This window comes from Chlorocebus sabaeus, chromosome 9 (assembly GCF_047675955.1).
Source record: "Chlorocebus sabaeus isolate Y175 chromosome 9, mChlSab1.0.hap1, whole genome shotgun sequence".
Taxonomy (NCBI): domain Eukaryota; kingdom Metazoa; phylum Chordata; class Mammalia; order Primates; family Cercopithecidae; genus Chlorocebus; species Chlorocebus sabaeus.
In genome coordinates this window covers 24536646-24561039 of record NC_132912.1, presented here as the reverse complement: position 1 = coordinate 24561039, position 24394 = coordinate 24536646, and the positions used below count along the sequence as shown (strand labels likewise).

The window sequence follows — 24394 nt, the reverse complement described above, 5'->3', positions numbered from 1 at the left end:
GTCCATAAACAGAAGCAAATAAATTGGCATGAATTAGCTATGAGATATATTTATATATAAACGACTATAATGTCATTAAGGTGATTATGGGACATGATTAAAATGTTGGATCCTAAATACTTCCCTAAGTGCCACCTGAAACACGGGACTGCCATTAACATAATGAGCAGAGATATGAATATTTCTGGCAAAGGCATCCTGAAGTAAGCCAGCCTGAAACTCAGTAACACTGAACAACTGAGTTCCAAGAATATTTGCTTTTTACATCAAATCACCAAATGAAACATTCTGGAGGTGAAAAATCTAAGTAGTTTCCTGAGATTCTTCCTGTGGTTAATTCACAATCCTGGTATTGTTTTCACTAACTTTCTTCCCTTTTTTCTTTTTCTTTTTTTTTGAGACAGTGTCTTGCTGTGTCACCCAGACTGGAGTGCAGTGGTGTGATCATAGCTCACTGCAGCCTCCACCTCCCAGGCTCAAGCCATCCTCCTGCCTCAGCCTCCTGAGTAGCTGCGACTACAGGCAAACACCACCATGCCCACCTAACTTTAATTTTTTTTTTTTTTTTGGTTGAGATGGGGTCTCACTATGTTGCACAGGCTGGTCTGGAACTCCTGGCCTCAAGTGATCCTCCTGCCTCAGCCTCCCAAAATGCTGAGATTACAAGCATGAGCCACTGTGCCTGGCTTCTTCCCATTTTAAAAAACACATGGTGTAATGTTAGCGTATTTCCCTCTAGGCCAACAATATTTTTTTAAGTTGAGGACTCAAAAGAAAGAAAGCCAAGTGATAAAGTCGTTTTATTTCCACTTTACTCCTGCTGGAAGTTTTTGCAAAAGAGAGAAAATAATAAGAGCCCCTCCAGGAACGGAGGGTAGAAACTCTGTGTCCAGGTTTGCTTTCTGTCATCCACACCTTGATAAGCCACAGAGGAGAGAGAGAGAGCCAACAGGTCACATCCAAGGCACCACACTTGCAATTAATTTATTAGGAACTCATCATTAGTCACCCCAGAGCTTTCAGAAAAGTAGTGTCCTCTTGAGTGGATGTGGTTATATCCCTCAAAAAAGCCTCAAAGCAGAAAAACATTAAACTTGGTAACAGTTACATTTCGTTCTTTGACTAGGAAGTAGTTATAGTGACAAGGTACAAAAAATAATAAGCATGCAGCCCTTTATTTAGTTTTGCAAAGTCTCTGCTTATAGTTCTGTATATTACATGGCTGTGTTATACAAATACATTTATTTACAAACACTCTAGCTGTGCAAACTTGTTGCTTTTTAAAAATGTATGGATACTTCCATTTCTGCCCATCCCAATATATACTTTTAAAGCATGCATAAAAATTAACTTTGGTGTGGGAAAACTACTCTATGTGCTGTCACATACAGTATTTTAATGTCTATGTATATTTATATATTTACAAAAGTTTTTCGGTTTACAGAACCGTACAGAGTGTACATTTTAAAATCCACAATGCAAGAGCGTGGGTTACCAGGTCTCAGAAAACAAAAGAAGGGGTTAGATATTCCAAAGAAAACAACTGGAGAACCTCAACATGTTAAAAAAGAAAAAAGAAAAAAAAAAAAAGGAAGGAAAAAAGAAAGAAAAGAAGCAAGCAAAGAAAACTAGCTTGCTTGGGCTAGCAAATTATTATATATACTTTTCATGGCAGTGCAATAGGTTTGATAAATTGCCTTCTACATATGCCTGTCTGTAGGGCTCAGGTAGAAGTTCATTGGTTTTATAGTCTAGCACACTACTTTCAAATGTACAATGCTATAGTATCAAAATGTTTTGGCAAAAAAGATCTTGAAAGGAACCATGAAGTTTTGACAAAAATAGAAATCTGTAATAAAGCTAAATAACACTAAAATAAAAGGAAATATTATAGTATCTTTTACAATTTGTATAGTCAGACTTGTGTAATTCTCTGTTCACTTCTAGTCTCCGTAATGAAAAATAGTTTTATACAAAACATACTAAAATTCTGGAATCATACATGTTTTATATGCTTAAGACAATTCTCCCGTCTCACACGCACCTTTCTCTCTCACCAGAACCTCGTTTTGTAACACATGCTTACTGCATTTTATAGATATTGAGTATAGATGGTAGACACTATAGCAACTAAGTAAAAACAAAACCAAAAAAAAAAAAAAAAAAAACAAAAACCAAACGAGCTTTACTGAAATCTATTAATCCAGTATTTAGCACATACTTAGCATTAAGCCTCAAACGATACAGCAATATGTTACATTCTCTTGTGAAAACAGTTGTTGTAGACTGTTACTTTTTTTTTTTTTTTAAATGTAACTTCGACTTGTGCCTGATAGGATTTGACCTTTAAGAGGTTTCTTTTGCTGTGGATGGAGTGGCTTTGCTTGAACTTCCGTTCTGTGCCTTGTAGCTGGTGAGGCTGGGAGTATGGATGGTCCTGGTGCCCTTGGCACCTTGATTCAGTGAGACGGAGGAGGCGGGGGAAGGAGAGGAGGAGGAGAATGACAAAGGAGGGGGTGCTCGGCCATTTTGACTCTGCGGTGAGAATGAAAGATGGTGACCTTTACCTGTATGAGTAAGGCTCTGAAACTTCAAAGAGCCATTAGAGACAGAAGGGATAAGGGAGGCAGAGTGAGCAGGTGGTCCTGTTTGGGGGCTGAGAGGGTTAGAAGCAATCGATGGTTTAGTAGCAGGTGGATTAGGGAGGTTAGAGCTGTCACCACTAGAAGAGGGCAGAGAACTGCTTTTCCCAGAGCTGGGAGAAAGGGCTGGAATCTTAGAAGCAGGTAAGGAGGGGGAAGTAGGCTTAAAGTCCCCACCAGATTTCTTAGCACTTCCATTAGCCTGCAAATAAAGATGGCGGGAGACATTTTGTCAGAAAGGTGGACACGTGATCAACCCACAGGGCCTGGCAACACAGCCCTTCTGAGAATAATTCAATCAAAGAAAACCAACCACACACAGTTCAAGGCCTGAGCTAAGTCTTGTTATGCTTTACTGGACCTGGTAGAAACCCCCCACGTACATAGCAAAGGAGGGACAGGAAAGGAGGAAAGGAAGAACGCATTTGTGAGAGGAGTCCCATCATTCCAGCTCTACCATTTCCCATGTGCCAGGTGGGCCATGCGTCTGGATAATTACTGGGGTGGGGGTCGGGCATTTTGACGGAGCGTTAATGTGCTTCTAACGCAATACAGTCAACATAGACGTTAGTAGTGGTGACGTTAAGGGCAGTTCCACCACAGGTTGGTTTGTCTCTGCTTCCCGAGGTGTTCAGATGAAACACTACATTCACCAAAGAAAAGCCACCTGGTCTGGCACCGTGTGTTAACAGTTAAAATTTGGAGCTTGGAGTCACAAAGTAAAAGATGTTTTATTGCAAGCATGCAAAAGCGTGGTGAAAAAGTTTAACAAATGGTTTTTAGACTTTCTTCATGCCCCCAGATCCAGGATGTCTATGTAAACTGTTATCTTACAAAGAAAGCACAATATTTGGTATAAACTAAGTCAGTGACTTGCTTCTTAACTGAAATAGCGTCCATCCAAAATTGGGTTTAAGGTAAAACTACCTGACGATATTGGCGGGGATCCTGCAGTTTGGACTGCTTGCCAGGTTTGTCCAGGGTTCCGGGTCTGTTCTTGGCACTCATGGGGACAGGCATCCTGCTCATCTGTGGGGCCCCGCTGGAGCCCTGTGGGAAGGACCAGTGAGAGGGGGAAGAGAAGGAGAAGCACGTGAGTAGGTCATCCATGAGGCTGCTCCGCTATGTTCAGAGAAGCTCAAGGTGAGAAGCCACAGCCCTACATGCAGGACAGATCTAGGAGACACCAACTGGGGTTAATCAGAAGAATCAAACAGAATCAACTGCTCACTACTGATCAAACGGATTTTAATGTGAGTATCAGAGCAATGATTTCAACAGCACATGGCTGACCCGGCAGCCTCGTGTTTACCCAACACCAGTCAGCAACAGAGGCAAAAACAGAATTGATTAGCTGTTAGACACCTAGTTGTTGTTGTTTTGAAGGTGAGGGAGAAAGTATGAAAGAAGGGTTTCATGGCGAAGAGACCAAAAAAAAAAAAAAAAAAAAAAGCCACCTGAAAGAAAGCAATTAAGTCACAAGACACCTTTTGCTAATGGTGATTATGGCAGATTTAGGAAAGCAGCTGGGTCTTTTCATTTTCCAGCAGACCAAGATACCTTACGTGAAGTTGAAGGTATCGACGTAGGGGGCTCTAGGGCAGTGGGGCCTTCATCTGGAACTAGCAAGGGTCGGGGAGAGGCCTCCTGGGCTATGTGGGATGAACTTGCAACAGAATCTCTGTTGGAAGAACTTGAGGTATCAACTAGGGCTTTGGGACTCATTTCACTGATTGTATTTTCGAGCTGTTTGATGGTCTGCTCCAGGCTATCCAATGTTCTGTAGGTGTTTTTTCTAATTTCATCAGTTCTTGAAATCGGAGACGTGCTCTCGATGCTGGACTGCTCTTCCCTCCTCAGCGTGTTTTCAGGGGTGTCTTCAGGTTGAGACCTAGTGATTTCGAAGCGCTTGGCTTCTTTGTGTTGTTTCAGGGTGCCGTCCTCTTCCTCTTCTTCGTAGACTACCACTTGCAAAGTCTTCTTCCCTGTTTTAGTTCCCGTGCGAATGGCTTGAGTGAGAGCGGCGAGTTGCTTCTTAGGGAATTTGAATTTAAACTTTTTCTTGGGGCTTTCAAACTGGTCATCAGTCAGGTCGTCACCCTTGCATTCCGAATGTGGAGAATCCACGTGGCTGAACTTATCCAGCTCCATTCTGTTCATTTCCTGTCCCCCTGGGATTCTGGTCTCTGTTGCCAGAGAGTGTGGCTGTGACTTTGTTTCCACCTGTTGTCCTGTTCTAAGATTGCCCGGGGCCACCTTCTTATGAGACATCTGGGAAGTGGTATTATTCTGGACTACAGAATCTCCATTTTCTTCCTCTTCCTCCTCCTCTATCTTTTCTTCCATCATCATTCTCTCTAATTCCTCATCACACTCCTCAAAGATAGTTGAAAGTCTCTTATATGCAGACCGGATGTCCATGGGCTCATCGAAAATGATGATCACTGGTTTCTTGTCCAGGCACACAACAGGCTCCTCACTGTCAGTCCCTTCTTGTCGGGGGGCCATCTCTTTTCTGGCATCGATATTAACCGTCTGTATGTCTTCTCCCTTTTGGCTAACAATATCATGCACCTCCCCACTGGAAAGAACCTGGACAGTGGTTTTGGTAATCATGAAGGCAATGTTGTCAGTGGTTGCATTTTCTTCAGTGGGAGAACTTGGACTGGATTCTCCGTCTTCATTAGGGGTCACATTAGCATGCCTTGCCCCCTTGGGTCTTAGAACAACTTGGCCAAAATCTGTCATGATAACCTCTTGATCTTCTGTTTTCAAATCATGCACACTCGATTCTGTTACTCTACTAGGAGAGGAAATGTGACACTTATCCGTATTTTGCTTTTCCATCTCCTTTGTCTTTCCATAATTTAGCTTCTGGTTCTCGGTGTCAGCTATAGAGTATTGGGGGCCTGAGACTTTAGACCCTTTGCTTATTTCATCTTCTAATGAACTAACGCCAGAGAAGCTGAAATTGACCTTAGGTACAGTTTTTTGGGAATAGTTTCTACTGTCTCTGAGTAAACTCATATTGGATATGGAATTTTCCTTCATTACGATCTCAGTTTTATATTCTGATGTTCTTGATGCATCAGAAATACTATTCTCCATTCCTCTTTCCCACTTAGGAGGGTCACTAGGTCTTAGAACCCCTGTGGTAACCTGAGAGGGAGAACGGAGGAGGGAAACCACACACGTTAATCAGCAATGGATCCGCAGAGGCAGGCAATTAATGTGCATGGTATCGGTTGGAAAACAGATCTAGTGAACTCACCTTTCGGAATTCCATTTGGGGGCCATTTTCACATTCAACATCAGATTTCCGTACATCTTCATGGAAAAATTCCAAATTCTGGTAGAACAGTGTAGGACATGTTACTCCACAAAACCACATTGCCCCCAAAAGTGGACTATAACTAAACCGTTCCTTTAATTACATTTCTAAGACATGCGGGCCACGCATAATTGTTACACACCAATCCAAAGCCTAGAGCTGTTTACCTTGGATTGCTTTGTTCTCCAACTGCCAAAAATGCCCTGTGTTTGCACAAGATGAAAATCTCAATTAGCAAAAGATTTCAAGAATTTAAAATTTTGTGGGGGAGTAGTGAAGAGAATAAAGGGACAGAGTCATTACTAACATGTCCTCTTTTCAACATCAGATTGTGAGCCTAGCAGAATCGAAAACCTCAAGAATTGTGAAAAGCACAATGTGTGGGCTGACAGAAAGTTTTGATTCTAATCCAGATCTGCCACTAAACTGTTACTTTAGATAAATCACTTTACTTCTTTGGCCTCAGTTTTCTTGCCTAAAATCTTAGGAGCCAGCCCAGGGGAATTTTAGTTTCCCTCACAGCTTGTTATTTCAGTCCTCTCTCTGCTTCTATTATGGAGATTGTCCTATAAAGACATCTGCCTTGGTTGGGTTTGGCATTTTGGGATGAAAAAACATTATTTTCCCCTGATCAAATGACAAATGGAAATGCGGTTTATACTGCAGGTGTCAAAGTGTCAAAATCACCTTCACACGCCTCATAGCCAAGATGATCAAATCCAAATTCAGAGTGATCATGCTGGTACAATATAACCTCAATTCATAGCCATCATGCTGTCACAATATAACCTAAACATTCACAAAGCAGATATTTGAGGTTAAATTGGTGACGGTGACATCACGACTCAGCTTTCATTCTCTGTATTTCCCAGTGTAGAGTGAAGATACATGTCTTAGGGTCCCACCAAGATTCAGGATTGAAGGATCCAGTGGTGAGGACCCAGGTATTCAAAGCACTTCACCTGGAGGCCTGGCCTTTCCCAAGGTGTATCAGTAGCCTCAGGCCCTGACATAACACTAACACTAGTGATGCCTTGTCAGTTCCAAGGCACTGCTGCCCTTTCTTCTTGCGAGGTGGTTGATTACAGCAGGATGGAGCACAATTCCCATGAAGGCTACGGTTAAAGCAATGACAACACAAAGCACGAACACCCGGGCCCAGCCAAAGTCAACCCAGAGCAACCCTATGACCTTGGTTAAGAATGGAAAGACTGTTCATACACACCCAAGGAATGACACACAAACAACGCAGTCAGAATTAATCACACGGAAATACTGCGCGAAGTACAGGGTACACGAGCCACCAAATACCTCCTGTTTTACTTCTGCTTGCTCCCCAGGAAGCCCCCAAATGAGTGCAGTGATTCAGCTGCTACAGTGGAACCACAGGGCTTCTTTTGTGGGATTTTAAATTTAAAATATGAAACAATGAATATGTCAAGTAAAAGGTTTTAAAGAAGAAAAATAATTGAGCTTCCTCTAATGCCAGCTACTCGGGACGCTGAGGCGGGAGGATTGCTTGAGTCCAGGAGTTCGAGAACAGCCTGGGCAACACAGCAAAGACTCCATCACATACACACAAAAATAAAAAGTAAAAATAGGCTGTGTGCAGTGGCTCACGCCTGTAATCCCAGCACTTTGGGAGGCCAAGGTGGGTGGATCGCTTGAGGTCAGAAATTTGAGACCAACCTGGTCATCATGGTGAAACCGCATCGCTACTGAAAATACAAAAATTAGCTGGGCATGGTGGCGGGCGCCTGTAATATCAGCTACTCGGGAGGCTGAGGCAGGAGAATCGCTTCAACCTGGGAGGCAGAAGTTGCAATGAGCTGAGATCATGCCACTGCCCTCCAGCCTTCAGGGCGACAGAGCAAGTCTCCATCTCAAAAAATATATACGTGTAAATAAAAAAAAAAAATAAGGTTTCAGCCTAAGGTTACAACTCCAGATATGGAGTCAGCGTATCATGCTAGGACCCGAATGAGAACTTGACCTTGAATCGCAGATGGAATTGGAATGTGATCTAAAGACACATACGTGGCAGATGTTTTTGGGGTCTGTTTACTGGGGGTTAGGGCTGGCGTCTGTTCTGGTTGGTCATGGCCCGTGTCATTCCCATCATTAAACGTTTCAGGCCAGGTGTGGTGGCTCACGCCTGTAATCTCAGCACTTTGGGAGGTGGAGGTGGGTGGATCATGAGGTCAGGAGTTTGAGATCAGCCTGATCAACATGGTGAAACCCTGTCTCTACTAAAAATACAAAAATTAGCCAGGCATGGTGGCACGCCCCTGTAATTCCAGCTACTCAGGAGGCTGAGGCAGGAGAACCACTTGAACTCGGGGGGCGGAGGTTGCAGTGAGCTGAGATTGCACCATTGCACTCCAGCCTGGGTGACAGAGCGAGACTCGGTCTCAAAAATAAATAAATAAATTTCAACCACACCCCACCCCCCATAATATATGTATTTTAAAATTGAGTAGTAGCACAAATGCTCCAATGGAAAGTCACTAGGATAGAAATGTGAAGTTTGGTTTTCACACGACCTATATTTTTTATCACTGGGCTACAAAAAAATGAATTAATGTATCAAAGCAAGTGCATGAGCTTAGTCGTAATTGTCACGTAAACTCACGATGATTTCTTAGTCTTAGATAGTCAAGACTCTGCGTGAAAGGTAATTATGCCTCTTTAATATGTATTTATAGGCCCTGAGATTTGGATTATGAAGACAATTGGAAAAGCATTCAATAGGCATATGGACAATAAACCAAAATGAGAGACAGGGTTACAGGAAAATTGCATACAAGTGAAGAACTAGGCTGGAGTTTCAGTGATGACAGGATAAAAAAATGCTTAAGAAAACATCTGATTTATGGAAGGATAAATATTCAGCCCTGGAAGAGGTTAATAAGGACCCAAAATTGGGGATAAGAGAAGTTGGATACTCATGGTCATTCTGAAGTAGGTTAATCTACTGAGATTAATTATCCGGAGTAAGCACCCTGGATAACTCCTGGCCTCAAGTGATTCTCCCGTCTTGGTTTCCCAAAGTGCTGGGATTACAGGTGTGAGTCACCAGGCCAGGCCAGGTTTTCTTCATGAGAAACATCTATCAACAGTAACCCCCCTTGGTATATAGTGAGATTCTCTTCCCCCTATTAACAGTGTCACATGTCAGTTTATGTGGCAGAGAGTTTATACAAGGGCACCATTGTGGCTATGAGCCAAGGAGAAGTGAGTTGGTCTCCTTGGCAAGGCGGGCTGGGAGCTGGGAGCCCAAAACTGTGTCTCTTGAACTGTTGTGTTAGAATAGCCTTTCAGTTTTGTGATACTACATCTACCTCCTTGAGCTGTCATACATGGACCAAGGTACCCATCTGTAGTAGCTATCGGGCTATCTTGCATCTGATTAGTTTGACTTTGTTTAAGGAAAGCTAGAATCTTTGAATTCTGAAAGATAAGTCCCTGGAGAAAAATATTAGGCCTTGAGTTGGTCATTGCAAGCTTTTTATCCTGAAGTTTAGATGGAGGCTTAATTCAAGTAAGATATCTCTATATCTAAAAATCATAGATGCTCTAGGTGCAACTTAAAGTTGCATTTCAAACATTCAGGCCATGGTCATTTCCCTAGAGTACTTATACAATGTCAGCAGACTTTGTTTCAGAGCCTGGATTTTTTTTTTTTTTTGATGTCACACATATATGTTAACACTAAAACTATACTGAACTTACTATCTTGGAAGGTATACTTTATAAATGGATAATACTTAGCAAAAATTCTGTTTGGCATCCTTGGACGTTTGTGCAAATACACATTTGTATGTTTCCATGAAGTTACACCTGTGTGTGGTGGTAGATACTTTCTACCATGCATTTTCTTCCCCAAATCAAAGGTTTTTACTGTTTTTTTTTTTTTGTTTTTTTTTTTTGTTTTGAGATAGAGTTTTGCTCCTGTTGCCAAGGCTGGAGTGCAGTGGTGCGATCTCAGCTCACTACAACCTCCGCCTCCAGGGTTCAGGTGATTCTCCTGCCTCAGCCTCCCGAGTAGCTGAGTATAGAGGTGACCACCTCTACACTCAGCTAATTTTTTGTATTTTAAGTAGAGATGGGGTTTCACCATGTTGGCCAGGTTGGTCTCGAACTCCTGACCTCAGGTGATCCACCCGCCTTGGTCTCCCAGGTGCTGGGATTACAGGTGTGAGCCACTGCACCCAGCTGGTTTTTACCTAATTTTTTTTTTTAAACATAGTTGTTTTTCTTTTTTGCCCAAAGGATGTTACAAATTAGAAAAACTGCTAAATACTTGGTTGCTGTTTCTATATATTTCTTTCTAGAGTTGTTCTAGAAAGTACTGAGAGGTGTATACTCTCTAGTTTGGGAAGATAGTGTCTAAATTCTGCATAGACTATTGTATGCTGTGGGCTGGAACACAGTGTTTGCTCTGAAAACCTGAGCAAGATATCTGATTTTAACCTACACCTGTGTCTCCATTAGTTAAAAAAAAAAGAGAGAGAGAAAAAAGACAGAGGGGACAAAGGTCGAGTACAAGAGCCGTGTTAGTGTCAGAGCAAGGAAGGAAGGACTCCCAACCGTGTGGCAAATGTGCAGTTGCCACGTTACCTTCTTCTCCTTGGGTGGCACCATGGCGCCCGACCTAGTGTCTTTAACGTGACTGTCAGCCCGGGATGGCTCGGCATGACTGTTTGAATTTACGTCCATAAAGGAACACTTCTGGAATGCCTGAGGAATTAAAATACTGAGGTTAACAGGGATCCAAGGGTACTGAGGAGAACGGACGGAAACAGGCAGGAACAACCGGACGCTTGGGGACCCCAGCCCGGCTCCTGCAGGCAGGTTTAGGCCAGGGAGGCGGCACCCTGAAATCCTGCTCCCCACGTTCTCTCATGTTGACAAAGCTGGCTTGGAGGCTGAGCCTGGGGCAAAGGCTGCCTTCCTTTCTTGGGGAATGCCAAGATAAAATAGACACTACTCCCTTTTCTGCCTATCTGGGGTGAACCTAAATTGGTACTGAGGAGGGCTTCTTGCTTTCACCTTTAAAAAATGCTCAATATGTAAATAAATTAAAACAAACAACTATCTTTCTTTTTTCTTCCTCCTCATTTTTTTATGAGCTTTATTGAAATTATACAGCAAAAGCTCAGAAGACATTTTAAACCTTGAAGTCTTAGAATAAAAGTACTCTCAGCAATCCTTCTCTGAAATACCTACTACCGCGCTCCAAGGCATTCTGAGGCTCATTGAGAATAAAGTGATGCTTTTAAGCAATGATGTCATTCCGAGTGGCCTAGGAGCTGCCTGCACCCTGGAGATTTGTGTCTGAAAACTGTAAGAGCCAACAGTTGGCTCTTGTGAATTTAAGTCAGGGAGGCCAGTTCTCAGACAAAGGGAGAAAGTACAGACGTAGATGGTGTCTACAGGGCTAAAAAAGAAGCCGACATGTGGGCAATGTCCTGATCATGAGAGGAGAGACTGGGAACTCAGGGACCCAAATTTATGGACATCAGTGGTTCTCAACCAGGCTACATACCACCCAGGTTAAAAAAAAAATACTGTTGTTCTCAAATACTCTTGAGACCCCACTCAGAGAACACACAAATCAGAATCTCTGAGCTGTAGGAATTTTTTTTTTAAACTCCCAAAGTAATTCTAATGTGCAGCTAGGATTAAAAACTATTTTTATTTATTTGTTTGTTTATTTATTTGAGGCAGAGTCTCGCCCCGTCACCCAGGCTGGAGTGCAGTGGTGAGATCTCAGCTCACTGCAACCTCTGCTTCCTGGGTTCAAGCAATTCTCCTGCCTCAGCCTCCCAGGTAGCTGGGATGACAGGCACCCGCCACCATGCCTGGCTGATTTTTTGTAGTTTTTTTAGTAGAGACGGGGTTTCACCATGTTGGCCAGGCTGGTCTCATACTGCTGACCTCAAGCGATCTGCCCACCTCAGCCTCCCAAAGTGCTGGGATTGCAAGTGTGAGCCACTGTGCCTGGTGAAAGATCACGTATTTAAATGAATCAGCCTAAATAATTGCCTAGTGTTTTCTTTATGTCAAATGCTGTCATTTGGAGATATCTCTACCAGCAGAAAGAATAATACATGTCCTCCTTCAGTAAACATTCCATCACTGGTCCTAAAATCTGAAGGTGGCTGGTGAGGGACGTTCTCTGGCCTTTTTTTTCCAGACTGTTTGCTCCCCTGTCTCTGCTGCACCTGGCCTCCTTGCTGCTCCTTAGTCACACCAGTCCTAGCATGCCCTGGATGTGTTTGGTTTATCCGCTTACTTAGAGCGCTGCTTACAAATGCCAACTGCCATCTCCTTTGAGCTATTAGGCCCTCGATTTCAGAGCCTGTTTTTCTTCTGATGCCTGGAGATGTGGAGCACAGAAAGTGGTTGCACAATTGTCCTTAGAAGGGGCCACAGCTGCTCCTTGTCTTGCCTTGAGAAGGTGCAGAAATAAGAGAAGCATTATGGCCACAGGCCATTGACCTAGTTGCGGATTTAGCAGGCTGGGTTTCTATCCCAGCCAGAGGGCTAACAGGGTTTGGTTGAGTTAAGGTTAGAGTACTTCATTCACCACTTTTTTTTTTTTTTTTTTTTTGAGACAGTTTCACTCTTGTCACCCAGGCTGGAGTGCAGTGGTATGATCTTGGCTCACTGCAACCTCCACCTCCCGGATTCAAGTGATTCTCCTGTCTCAGCCTCCTGAGTAGCTGGGATTACAGGCACCTGCCACCATGCCCAGCTAATTTTTGTATTTTTTAGTAGAGATGGGGTTTCATCATGTTGGCCAGGTTGGTTTCGAACTCCTGACCTCAGGTGATCTGCCCGCCTCGGCCTCCCAAAGTGCTGGGACTACAGGCGTGAGCCACCACGCCTGGCCACCACTCTTATTATCTAACCACCAAGAATACGGCATGAAGCCAGATATGCCAATGTCTGTAAAGTAGTCAAAGAGGGCATCAAATATTTAGACTTCAATGGAGAAAGGTGTCCCTCAGTGGCGGGCTATAAGTGGCTGCAACAAATTTAGTATTTCTCTTACAGAGGTGTAAAAAATTATCCACAAGCCTGAAAGATACCAGCTTTATAAATCTGTGCTTCCTATGAAAACAATTATCCAAGCCTTCTAAAAACCTGCAAATAGCCTGATTGGTTGCAGGGATGTCCCAGGCTAGTCTGTGAATTTTAGTGAAGCGTGAAAGGGCTCACGAATGTGACAATTCAACCAGCAGTTCTGTTTTCCCTGCAAAATCCAGGCAGCTCAATTTTGGCAGTTATTACCATGGAAACCAGAGTAGAACAAGTGCAGTGAAAATAATGTGGATTGAAAGTTCTTCCTACTCCAAAGAAAAAATGAAAATTTATGGGTTGGCACAAAGCCATTGGTACACTGGTAAGAAGCTAACATGGTTTTGAGCCTCAAGGTGCTGGTGTTCCAACTATCTGATTGACAGAAAAATCCCATAAGAAGCATGAGGCAAATGAAATATTCTACACAAAGTTTGTTCTAGGAATTATGTACATGTCTCTGATGAGACAAATTCTCAGGATATAGACCTGAGGTAGAATCACGTCCGTGATGGGAATGTGGGATCAGTTTTGGGCACAGCCTTGGTACCCCACCCTTCATCCTATGAGTGGACTATGTCATAGTTAAAAAATAAATATCTAAAACTAATAGAGTATCATTTCTCAAATAGACCAAGGAAAATGGAAAACAAAATAATTCAGCTTTTCATAATATCTGAAAAGATGACATTGATATTGAACAGGGACTTGGTATGGACCACAGGAAGCCAGTCATTGGCCTTGAGTCCACAATCCAAGGTCAGTGGTTCTAAGTGGTAAAGCCAAGGAATGGGAACCCACCTAACGTGTGCTTCAGTCTGTCCTTATCAAGACAGGACAATGGCTGGTATTTTTAATCCTTATCTTACTTGCTTTTGAAATGAAGCAGAGTATCTTAAGATGGAAAGAAAGGAGAGTCAATCCTACCAGCCAGAGTTAGGAAAGCGTGAGTTGTTTTGTGAAACGGTCATTCCTTGCACATCACATAGGCACCCTGAGAGCCTTGTTCAGCACCGTCTTGGGAAAGCAAAGGCCAAGGCCAGAAGACACAGCTTCTATGGTCCCAGTCCATGCGCTTTCCTGGCTCTCTTGCTAATGAATCTGTAAGTACCATGGCTGGAGAGACCCAGGCAGGAGGCAAGGAGCCAATGTCAGTCACCGCACCCACATACCTGGAGTTCTGCCATTATTTTTTCTCCTTCTTCTTCTTCTTCCTCCTCATCCTTTGAGGAGGAGGTAGTGACAGGGGGTGGGGATGGGGTCCAGGCTGAAGCAGGCTCCTCTGCTGGACATTTTGTGGCTCTGGTGTGTGGGCTTGGTCCAGCATCTTCACTGCTTGCCTGTGGGAGATTGAAACCATGGATAGTGGCTTAACATCTCCTAGGTGCTAGCAAAAAAGGGACAGATGGTTCCTCACTGCCTATAACACTGGCTTCCTAGATCTTAGCTGAGAAAATAGCTGAAAGGTTATTTTATCCCTTTACATTTAGTTTGGGTTTGTGTTTGCATAAGTTGTCATTTTGATGAATGGATTAAATAATGATAATATAACTGGAACTCCTCAACATTCAGTGTCTTTGATATGGTTTGGCTGTGACCCCACCCAAATCTCATCTTGAATCGTAGCTCCCATAATTCCCACGTGCCACTGGAGGGATCAGGTGGGAGGTAATTGAATCATGGGGGCAGGTCTTTCCCGTGCTGTTCTTGTGGTGGTGAGTGAGTCTCATGAGATCTGATGGTTTTATAAATGGGAGTTCCGCTGCACAATCTCTTTCTTGCCTGCCGCCATGTAAGAAGTCCCTTTGCTCTTCCTTCATCTTCTGCCATAATTGTGAGGCCTCCCCAGTCACATGGAACTGTGAGTCCATTAAACCTCTTTCCTTTGTAAATTACCCAGCCTCAGGCATGTGTTTTTCAGCACGCTGAGAACAGACTAATACAGTCCTCATAAAAGGCCCTCCCATACTCCATCTCTTTGGAAATTGTGTTTTACATTTAACATAAAAGCTAACACTTGGCTAGTTAAGTGGAATCTAAAGCTCATTGAACATCTTTCTGTATAGACTCCCACAACAGTGTCAGCTCACCTCAGTTACCTTTGGAAGATAATCTTTGTTTTCCCCTCCTACTCTCATTTTCAATCTTATGATGCCCACATAGGAAATAGCTTGTGAGTTGCGTTTCATATTGTCGCAGCTAAAAGTCAAACAAGGATGAAACTCATGGTCTGGGTCTAGTCCAATCATACTGGCTGCCACTGTCCCACCTGTGGTGCTTCCTGGGGATCTTGTATGGTCGAGTCACTAATTCTCTGCCTCACTACTTTTTATGTTCTAACAGACAGAACCTTGTCTAAGGGTATCATCTGAACCCAGAGGCCAGTTTACCAGGGCTTAGCCTATCAGACCTTAGCGGTGATGTTCTCCTTTCTGCCGGTGTAGACCACATCGCCTGACCTCGTGGTGGTGAGTCCCGATCCTGGCAGGTAGCTTCGACGAGGAGGTGGGGGAGGAGGAGGGGGCGACTTTCCCCCCAGCTTTTCCGAGTCCTGTTCTGAATTTGGAGAATCTTCTGAAAAACAGTGCACCATTGCAAGAATAATCTTTTTGCAAGAAAACATCCAGAAAGTCTGGTATATTGCTACAAACTCAATGCAATCTGATTTAGAAATTTTCTATTCTCTCCATAGAGCAAGGATTAAGTGTATAGACCCTAAAGAGCAACTGGATTTAAATCCCAAAAAGACCCTGTACAAGTTACTAAACCTCTCTCAGTCTCAGTTTTCTCATCTGTTAAATGGGTATTATAATATACTTTCCTTTGGGGTGTCATTAGGATCGAATGACTTACATACTGAGCTTGGCTTAATGTAAATGCTATGTAAAGTACTACCTATTACTAATATTATTAAATAATATTCTTGTTATGTAAAAAAGCTGAGTAGAACTTGGATAGATTAAAAAAAAATTGGAGCCCAAAGGCAAATCCATAGCCCCCTGCTTGGCCTCCAAAGCCTTCATCCCTCAGTCTGAAAAAATAGCATCAGCAAGAGGGTTTTCTGCTGAAGGTCAATGTCACAGTAGAATCTGGCCTAGGGAGGGCCAGAGAAAAAATGGGATGCAAATGAGAACAAAGTTGGAGAGGAAGTAGATTTGATTTTTTTAATTAAACAAAAATTTTTTAAATTTTGTTATGTTTTAGATAAGGTCTCACTGTCACCCACTCTGGAATGCAGTGGTGTGATCAAGGCTCACTGAGGCCTTGACCTCCCGGGCTCAGGTGATCCTCCCACCTCAGCCTCCCTAGTAGCTGGCATTACAGGTGTGCACCACAACACCTGGCTAATTTTCTTTATTTTTTTCTTTCTTTATTTTTTTACAGAGATGGGGTTTTGCATGTTGCACAGGCTAGTCTTGAACTCCTGGGATTAAGCAATCTGTCTGCCTCAGCCTCCCAAAGTGCTGGGATTACAGGTATGAGCCCACTGCACCTGGCCTTTTTTGTTTTATTTTTGAGACGGGGTATTGCTCTTTCACTTAGGCAGAAGTGTAGTGGTGCCATCACAGCTCACCTCAGCCTCAAACTCCTGGGCTCATGCAATCTTCCTGCGTCAGCCCAGAGTAGCTGGAACTGCAGGTGTGCGCCACCACGCCCAGCTGCTTTTTAAATTTTTGTAGAGATGGGGTCTCACTATGTTGCCCAGGCTGCTCTCAAAGTCCTGGGTTCAAGTGATTCCTCCTGCGTTGGCCTCCAGAAGCACTGGGATTACAGACATGAGCCACCACGCTGGCCTTTATCAATTTTCGATCATTATCCATATTCCTCCATTATCCAAATAGTCAGAAAATTCACACAAGGGGAAATACAAATGGTATTTGAAACTTTACACTTAGAAGTTTGCCTCATTAATAAACAAAAATACATTAAAATGATAATTCCATGACAAATAAATTAAAATGACAGAAACTAATGTTTACAGGTCACGGATGCTACCTTCACACATTTCTGGTAGCCTGTCCATCACTGGACTGTTTCTGAGACCAAGTCAGAGATGCATTGAAAAAGAAAAAACAAGAACATTTGAACTAAGTCAAAATACCTTGGGGAGTAATTTTAAAAGTGATTTATGCAAATTAAAAAAATCGGATAGAATCAAGAGCCAAAATGAGGTAAGTGAACAAAATGTAATATGTTTTTGTTGTTCAGTCATGAGAGGGAACAGTTATGAGACCTGCATAAAACATCAGAGGACTCTATGACAAAATTAATAATGCGGCAGAGAGAGCAGAATTAGGCAAGATAAAAACGTGATGAGCTGGCCGGTGGCTCAGGCCTGTAATCCCAGCACTTTCGGAGACTGAGGTGGGTGGATCACCTGAGGTCAGGAGTTCGAGACAAGTCTGGCCAACATGGTGAAACCCCGTCTCTACTAAAAATACAAAAATTAACTAGGTGTGGTGGTGGGTGCCTGCCATGCTAGCTATTTAGGAGGCTGAGGGAGGAGAATTGCTTGAACCCAGGAGGCATAGGTTGCAGGGAGCCAAGATCATGCCACTGAACTCCAGCCTGGGTGACAGAGTGAGACTCAGTCTCAAAAAAAAAAAAAAAAAAAAAAAGTGTGATGAGCTAGGGCATTTTCTCCATCAGAAATTCTCCATGGGAACTATGGGAGGAAAGTCACCTTTGTGTGAGAAGAGCTGCCCCGCCTAGGACCCTAGACAGACCTGACACAACTGGCAGGTGGGGAAAGGCATAAGAAAAGCCTCTTAGCACAGACAGAGGGGGAGGGCTGCAGTGAGTGGAGCTTTAGGGGATGAACTAGATGAAAACTGGGGAGGAGACAGGTGCAGGTGGTCCTTTGCATCCATGGGTTCCACATCTGTGGATTCAACCAGCGGCAGATGGAAAATATGTACAAAAAAAATTCCCTCCGCATCCCAAAAAATAAAACTTGAATTTGCCTTGCGCCAAGTACTATGTTGAATCCACACAAATGAAGTAATGTGTAGACATTGTATTGGGTATCATAAGTAATGTAGGGATGATTGAAAGTATATGGAGGCAGGCAGTGGAGTCGCACAGCTGAGGTGTGCTGGCCCCACAAAGTATATGGGAGGATGTGAGTAGGTTACATGCAAATACCATGCCATTTTATACCAGGAACTGGAACATCCTCAGATTTTGGTATCCGATGGGAGTCCTGGAACCAATCTCCCGTGGATACCAAGGGATGACTCTATAGTGGTTATAAATGGAATCCACTTTAATGTTTCTTGACATGCAAGTCAAGATGGAGATTCCTTTCCAAATTAATTTTAGTTGCTGGATAAGGCACTGTGGAATGTGACACTGAGGAGACATTAGGCTGCAAGTAAAATAACATCTGGGTCCATAATTTTAAGATCAGAATAAGATGCATGGTTTGTAAATGATGGAATATTTAATAGGTTGAGATTCCTAGAAGTTATATTATTATTGACAGGTTAGCATTTAACTTCCATAGTTGAGTTGGTTAAATATATAGTCTAATAATTTTGATTAAAAAATGCAATTTTGCCTTATGATCTAAGATCCCCTGGTAGCTCATAAAAGCTACCATTTTCTTTCTGTCAGCATACAAAAAGCTCTTGTCTTAAATGCAGGCCTAATATTTTCCCAGCTCGTGCGGTGAAGTATCACAAATGCGTAGAAAACGCAAATACTAGGAATTTAAATTTTCCTTTATTGGCCATTATTCTAGAATCCTAACACAGAACTCAGCTTCTCTATGGCTAGGGTAAAACAGTAGTAGTGAAATCAAGTGTGGCTCAAGCCTATAATTCTAGCTACTCTGGAAGCTGAGGCAGGAGGATCACTTGGGGCCAGAAGTTCGAGACCAGCCAAGGCAACACAGTGAGAAACCTGTCTCTCAAAAAATAAAAAAAAAATTAGACACAGGCAGTGGTGTGCACATCTATAGCCCTAGCTACTTCTTGGGAGGCTGAGGTGGGAGGATTGCTTGAGCCCAGTAGTTGGACGTTATAGTGAGCTATGATCATACCACTACACTCCAGCCTGGGTGGCAGAGCAAGACCCCATTTCAAAAAAAAGAAAGAAAGAAAGGAAAAAAAGAGATAGTATTAAAGATCTAAGGAACACCAGAAGATTTGCTCTTCCAAGTTTTACATTTTATAAGATTTGTAAGAACTGAGACATTGGTTCTGTTGATGAGTATGTCCTGTTGTGGATGGCACCATATTTGCCCAAGGCCATGTACCTCCATATGTTCCTGCTGTGGGACTGGACCTTACCTGAAAGTTCCAGCTTGTCCACTGGGGCATCTCCCCTTGGCAGTGGGCCTGCAGCTGGTGGCATCTCCAGATTTGGTATTGACTTCATGATATTGGCTTGAGCTTCTTCTAGGAGCTTCTCAAACTCTTTCCCGTTATAGTGGTCCAGATTTTGCCTTTTTTCCTCCCATTTCTTTTCTGCTTTCTGGAGGAATATAGCAGGTAAAGAAAGTTACATGGACACATAGAGGAGAACAACACACACTGGGGCCTTTCAGAGGGTGGAGGGTGGGAGGAGGGAGAGGATCAGGAAAAATAACTAATGGGTACTGGGCTTAAGACCTGGGTGATGAAATAATCTGCACAACGAACCCGCATGACACGTTTACTTATGTTAACAAACCTGCACTTCTACCCCTGAACTTAAAATAACATGCTTTTAAAAATATTTCTTCTACTACCAAGATTTATTTTTTTAGAGGCAGGGTCTCAATCTGTCATCCAAGCTGCGGTGCAGTGGTGTCATTATAGCTCACTGCAGCCTCCAACATCCGGGCTTAAGCAATCCTCCTGCCTTAGCCTCCTGAGTAACTAGGATTACACATGTGAGCCACCACACCTGGCTAATTTATTTTCTTTTTTTTTAAAATAGTGATGGGGTTTGTTATGTTGCCCAGGCTGGTCTTAAACAGTTTGCCTCAAGGAATCCTTTTGCCTTGAGTGAGACATGAGTCTATAATCCAAAGTGCTGGGATTACAGGCATGAGCCGCCATGCCCAGCCTAAAATTTTTTTTAAATTGAGTTTTCATTATAGAAGAGATGTCCAAGCAAACAATCAAAACCCACAACACTAAGAACAAAAATCCTGTGTCTTAGAACCACTTCTATCAAGGAATTGCTATATGCCCTCTGGGTCGCGTTGTCTTGTAAAATGAGGGAGGAGGTATTATTTAGATGACCCGTAAGCTCCTTTAAGTTCTACAACAGAGTTATACATAAAATGCATTTTAAAACATCTGTACACTTTTTAAAAGAACATTTTCCTGCGATTTTTGAACTAGCACATTAATAATTCCAAGAGGGCCAGGTGGAAATTCACACCAAGATTAGTGGAACCCCATAACCTAAGAATTGGCAAAGATCATTGAATCAACATATGGGAACTTTGAGGTCCAGTGAGATGAAGAATTTGCCCAAGTTTCATTACATATAAATAATAACCAGCACCTCTACCATTCTAACCCTCTTTTTTCTTCCTAGCATTGATTACCACCTGGCATATACGTTTTTTCTGTTTCCTTCTACAAGTAGGTAAGTTTCTTGAGGGCAGAGACTTTGTCTCTTCTGTTCACTGGCATTCCCCCAAGCCTACGAGGGCCTGGCACATAGCGGGCTCGGTAATCTCTGTTGAATGAATAATGCTCACCCCATTTGTCAGTGGCAGATCTGGCAGAAAAACCCAGGCCTCCACACCTGTGGATCAGGGCATTTTCAGAGATGACTCATATCTCCCGTCAAAGTGTAAAACACACACATCACAATGATCACTATGCCCACTGGGTCCTCCATAGAGATTTGTTAAATAAGAGTGCCATCATACTGACATCCTTTAAATGTTGAGATGTTTAAAGTGGCAAGACATCTTAAGTGACAGGTCTGCCAATGTCTCTTCCTCCCCTGCCCTACTAGGTACTGGGAATAGAATCACACTCCGTCCATCACATTTCCGTACCCTTGTGATATGCATTTTTTAAATAGCTGGCTCTGATTAGGGGCAAGCCAGGGCCCTTGGGACAGACAGAAACCACCTAGTGTTCAGAGGCCTGGAGGCTGTGACTGCGGCTGTGGCAGTTTTGCCAGGTCGTCTCGATATACCCAACCTGAGCTCTCCACTGGTGATTTTCAGTAGAGGCAGGAGGGTTAGGACAAGGTTGCTGGGGATAAAGCAAATGAGTGGAGGAAAAGTTACGAGGCAAGAAGAAAAAGGTAAGTAGAAAAGCCAAATGTGTTATTGGAGCATTGATACCAGCCCTTGATAAAAAGAATATTTCAAAATGTAATATGTCATTTGATCTCATGGTTTTTAAAACAGGGTCTCGCTGTGTCACCCAGGCTATAGTGCAGTGATGGGATCTTGGCTCGCTGAAGCCTTGACCTCCCTGGACCTAGGTGATCCACCCACCTCAAACCCCTGAGTAGCTGGGGCTACAGGCACGTGCCACCACGCCCAGCTAATTTTTGTATATTTTTTTTTGGTAGAGTTGGGATTTTGCCATGTTGCCCAGGCTAGTCTTGAACTCATGTTCCAGTTATCCACCCGCCTCAGCCTCCCAAAGTGCTGGTATTACAGGCATAAGCCACCACACATGGCCTCATGTCATTTGATCTTAAGACCTAGTTTTCTCTTTTCATTCTGACTGCTCTACCGTTCATTCTTAGATGACTACAGTAACTTCTCATCCAGCTCTCTTAATTCTAGACCCACCACCTCAATCAATTCTGTATGTTGTTTCTAGATTAATTTCCAGAAGATGCCATTTTAAAAAAATCATGGATTCAAGCTGCAGCATTTCTCTGACACCTTCCAAATAAACTCCAAACATCATGGACTGGTTTTCAAGCTCTCAAGTCAGTTTCCAGCCCATTTCCCCAGTCTTAGGTCCTCGTTCTTGTTCCACTTAGACAGGCTTAGTCACGGTCCCAGACTTTGATCCAGCATGTTAGTATCCTAGAATGTCCTCACCACCCTCCCCTGCTAACCAGGTTCCACTTATCGTCTACATGAGTTGCAGACTTAGGCTGCCTTCACCGCAATGGAGTGCTTGAAGCTGTCCTGGCCCAGAGAGCTGATTGTCACATCTCTTCCCAACTTCAGCAGCAGTGGTGTCATGTCGTAACTTGAAATCAGCCACGGTTGTGATATTTACACCATGGAAATTGGCAAATGCCACACATAGAGTAGCGCCCCCGCCAACCCCCCACCACAACCGGTACCAGAGAGCTGGTTGTTAAACATTTACCAGCACACCACTGCCTCACCTTCCTACAGGCTAGGTGTCTCACCCTTCTCTGAAACCAGATGACCCATCTCTTCACCTGGCTACTGAATCCCACTTCCACTTCCAAAACTCTATCTCTGATCCATACACAATTATGTCATCATCCGGCCTATAAATGCTTTGAGGGCAAGGCCCATGTATCAGACTCCTTTATGGGGTTATGAGAAATGGAAATAGGACTCTACCTCGATAGACACTGCCCTGTTCTTGGCACTCACACTGTGGATTTCTTCAATGAACAAGCTCTGCATGGCAGACCCATTCATGGGTGTCTGTGGCGACTGTGGAGCCTGCAACGTCTGCAGGGTGGAGCTTACTTCCTGGGGGACGGCGGGGGAGCTGGCCACGTGAGGCAAGTTCTGAGCAGGGTTCAGCAGGGCCACGGAGTGCTGCGAGGGCTGGATGGCCACAGGGGAGCTCTGTGCGTGGTGAACCGTCATGCCGGACAAAGGCACCATTTCTGACTTCGCATCGCCAGGGGCACCTGTGCTGTGGAAGGGCTGGCTGGAGGTGTGGGCTGCCTCCTCCTGGCTCTTCAGGACTTCTGCGGCCGTGGCCTTTTCCATAGCCATGTACTGTGCAGCTTGGGCTGCGTCCGTGCCTTTCAGGAGCCCATCAGTGACATGTCTAGGAGAAACCATGCACAGCAGATTAACCCTCATGCCACTTTCTCATGGCAGCATACTTGCAAGCTATGTCATCCCAAAGCCAGGTGAGAGTCATACATCCCAAAGCTCAGAGTAGCTGCTTAGGGACATGTATGGAAATATCCCTTTCTGCTGGTGCTGTTGTACTCAGACCCTTGCCACTCCATCATTGTTTGGGGGGTGGGTAGAAGAAAATGAGCCATGAGTCTAACATCAGCCTCTCTTAACTCCTCCACCACCCGATTCTGGCCTATGCAGCCCTCAGATGTGCTTAGTTCTAAGCCAAAAGTTTGCTTATTCCCTCCTGCTTTCACTGCCAAGCATCTTGGGAGGGCAGCCCTCACTCTAATTCCTTCTGTTTGCTCTTCTGTATCTCAGCCTGTTGCTCACTGGCTTCCCCACCTGGATTCAGCCAAGTCTTGCCACAAGGTACACAGTGACTCCAAATCTAACAGTCATGTTTACTCCTTAACTTCCTCTGGTGTTTGGAGTCATTTGAAGCGATATATCCCTCCCCACCCCACACATGATGTAGTGGAAAAGGGTGTCTGGTGTCAGATCTGTGTTTGAATATCAGTTATTTCATGTTGTATATAACGTTGAGAACTTCGCCTCTTTAAGCCTCAGGTACTTTTGCATAAAATGTAATGATGAAGGTGGAGATGATGATGGTGATGCTAATGACTTCCTCAGGGCCTGTTGTTAGGACTAACATTAAGATTGTAAAGTTATGTGTGAGACAATGTCAAACATGGTTCTTGACCTCTAATTTTTAATTAGGCCCTCATCCCCTTTGTATTATATTACTTTTTTTCATTTGAACAAAACCATTGCATTCTATAACTCTTCTGCTACTCACTGCTCTTTCTTTTGCTGTTTACTTTTTTTTTTTTACCCCAATCCCTTAGATTCTTAAAGATCCCCAAGGATTTGTTCTCTCCTTTCCCTATCATTCTGCCTTAACCATCTCTTCCATTTTCTTTTCTTTTCTTTTTGAGACGGAGTCTTGCTCTGTTGCCCGGGCTGGAGTGCAGTGGCCGGATCTCAGCTCACTGCAAACTCCGCCTCCCGGGTTTACGCCATTCTCCTGCCTCAGCCTCCCGAGTAGCGGGGACTACAGGCGCCCGCCACTTCGCCCGGCTAGTTTTTTGTGTTTTTAGTAGAGACGGGGTTTCACCGTGTTAGCCAGGATGGTCTCGATCTCCTGACCTCGTGATCTGCCCATCTCGGCCTCCCAAAGTGCTGGGATTACAGGCTTGAGCCACTCTTTTCTTTTCTTTTAAGAGACAGGGCCTCTCTCTGTTGCCCAGGCTGGAGTGCAGTGACTCAATCATAGCTCACTGCAGCCTCAAACTC

At 43.7% G+C, this 24394-nt stretch overlaps 1 protein-coding gene across 18 annotated transcripts in view; it reads right to left on the bottom strand.

Annotated features, from left to right (window-relative positions):
- Nucleotides 1–782: 782 nt before the first annotated feature.
- The window catches only part of KIAA1217 (KIAA1217 ortholog), an 850300-nt gene continuing 826688 nt past the window's right edge, over nt 783–24394 (bottom strand). For 6 of the 18 annotated variants that reach the window (XM_073018795.1, XM_073018791.1, XM_073018794.1 and 3 more), the window contains 9 exons: nt 22577–23018; nt 19353–19536; nt 15470–15633; nt 14232–14399; nt 10594–10713; nt 5914–5991; nt 4203–5801; nt 3570–3692; nt 783–2844 (listed from right to left, as the gene is read on the bottom strand). In XM_073018795.1, coding sequence (XP_072874896.1) covers nt 2347–2844; nt 3570–3692; nt 4203–5801; nt 5914–5991; nt 10594–10713; nt 14232–14399; nt 15470–15633; nt 19353–19536; nt 22577–23018 — 3376 coding nt within the window. In that variant the 3' untranslated portion in view covers nt 783–2346. Of the gene's footprint in view, nt 2845–3354; nt 3693–4202; nt 5802–5913; nt 5992–10593; nt 10714–14231; nt 14400–15469; nt 15634–19352; nt 19537–22576; nt 23019–24394 lie in introns of those variants that run through there. The other 12 variants (XM_073018799.1, XM_008002527.3, XM_073018797.1 and 9 more) reach the window with 8 other exon arrangements.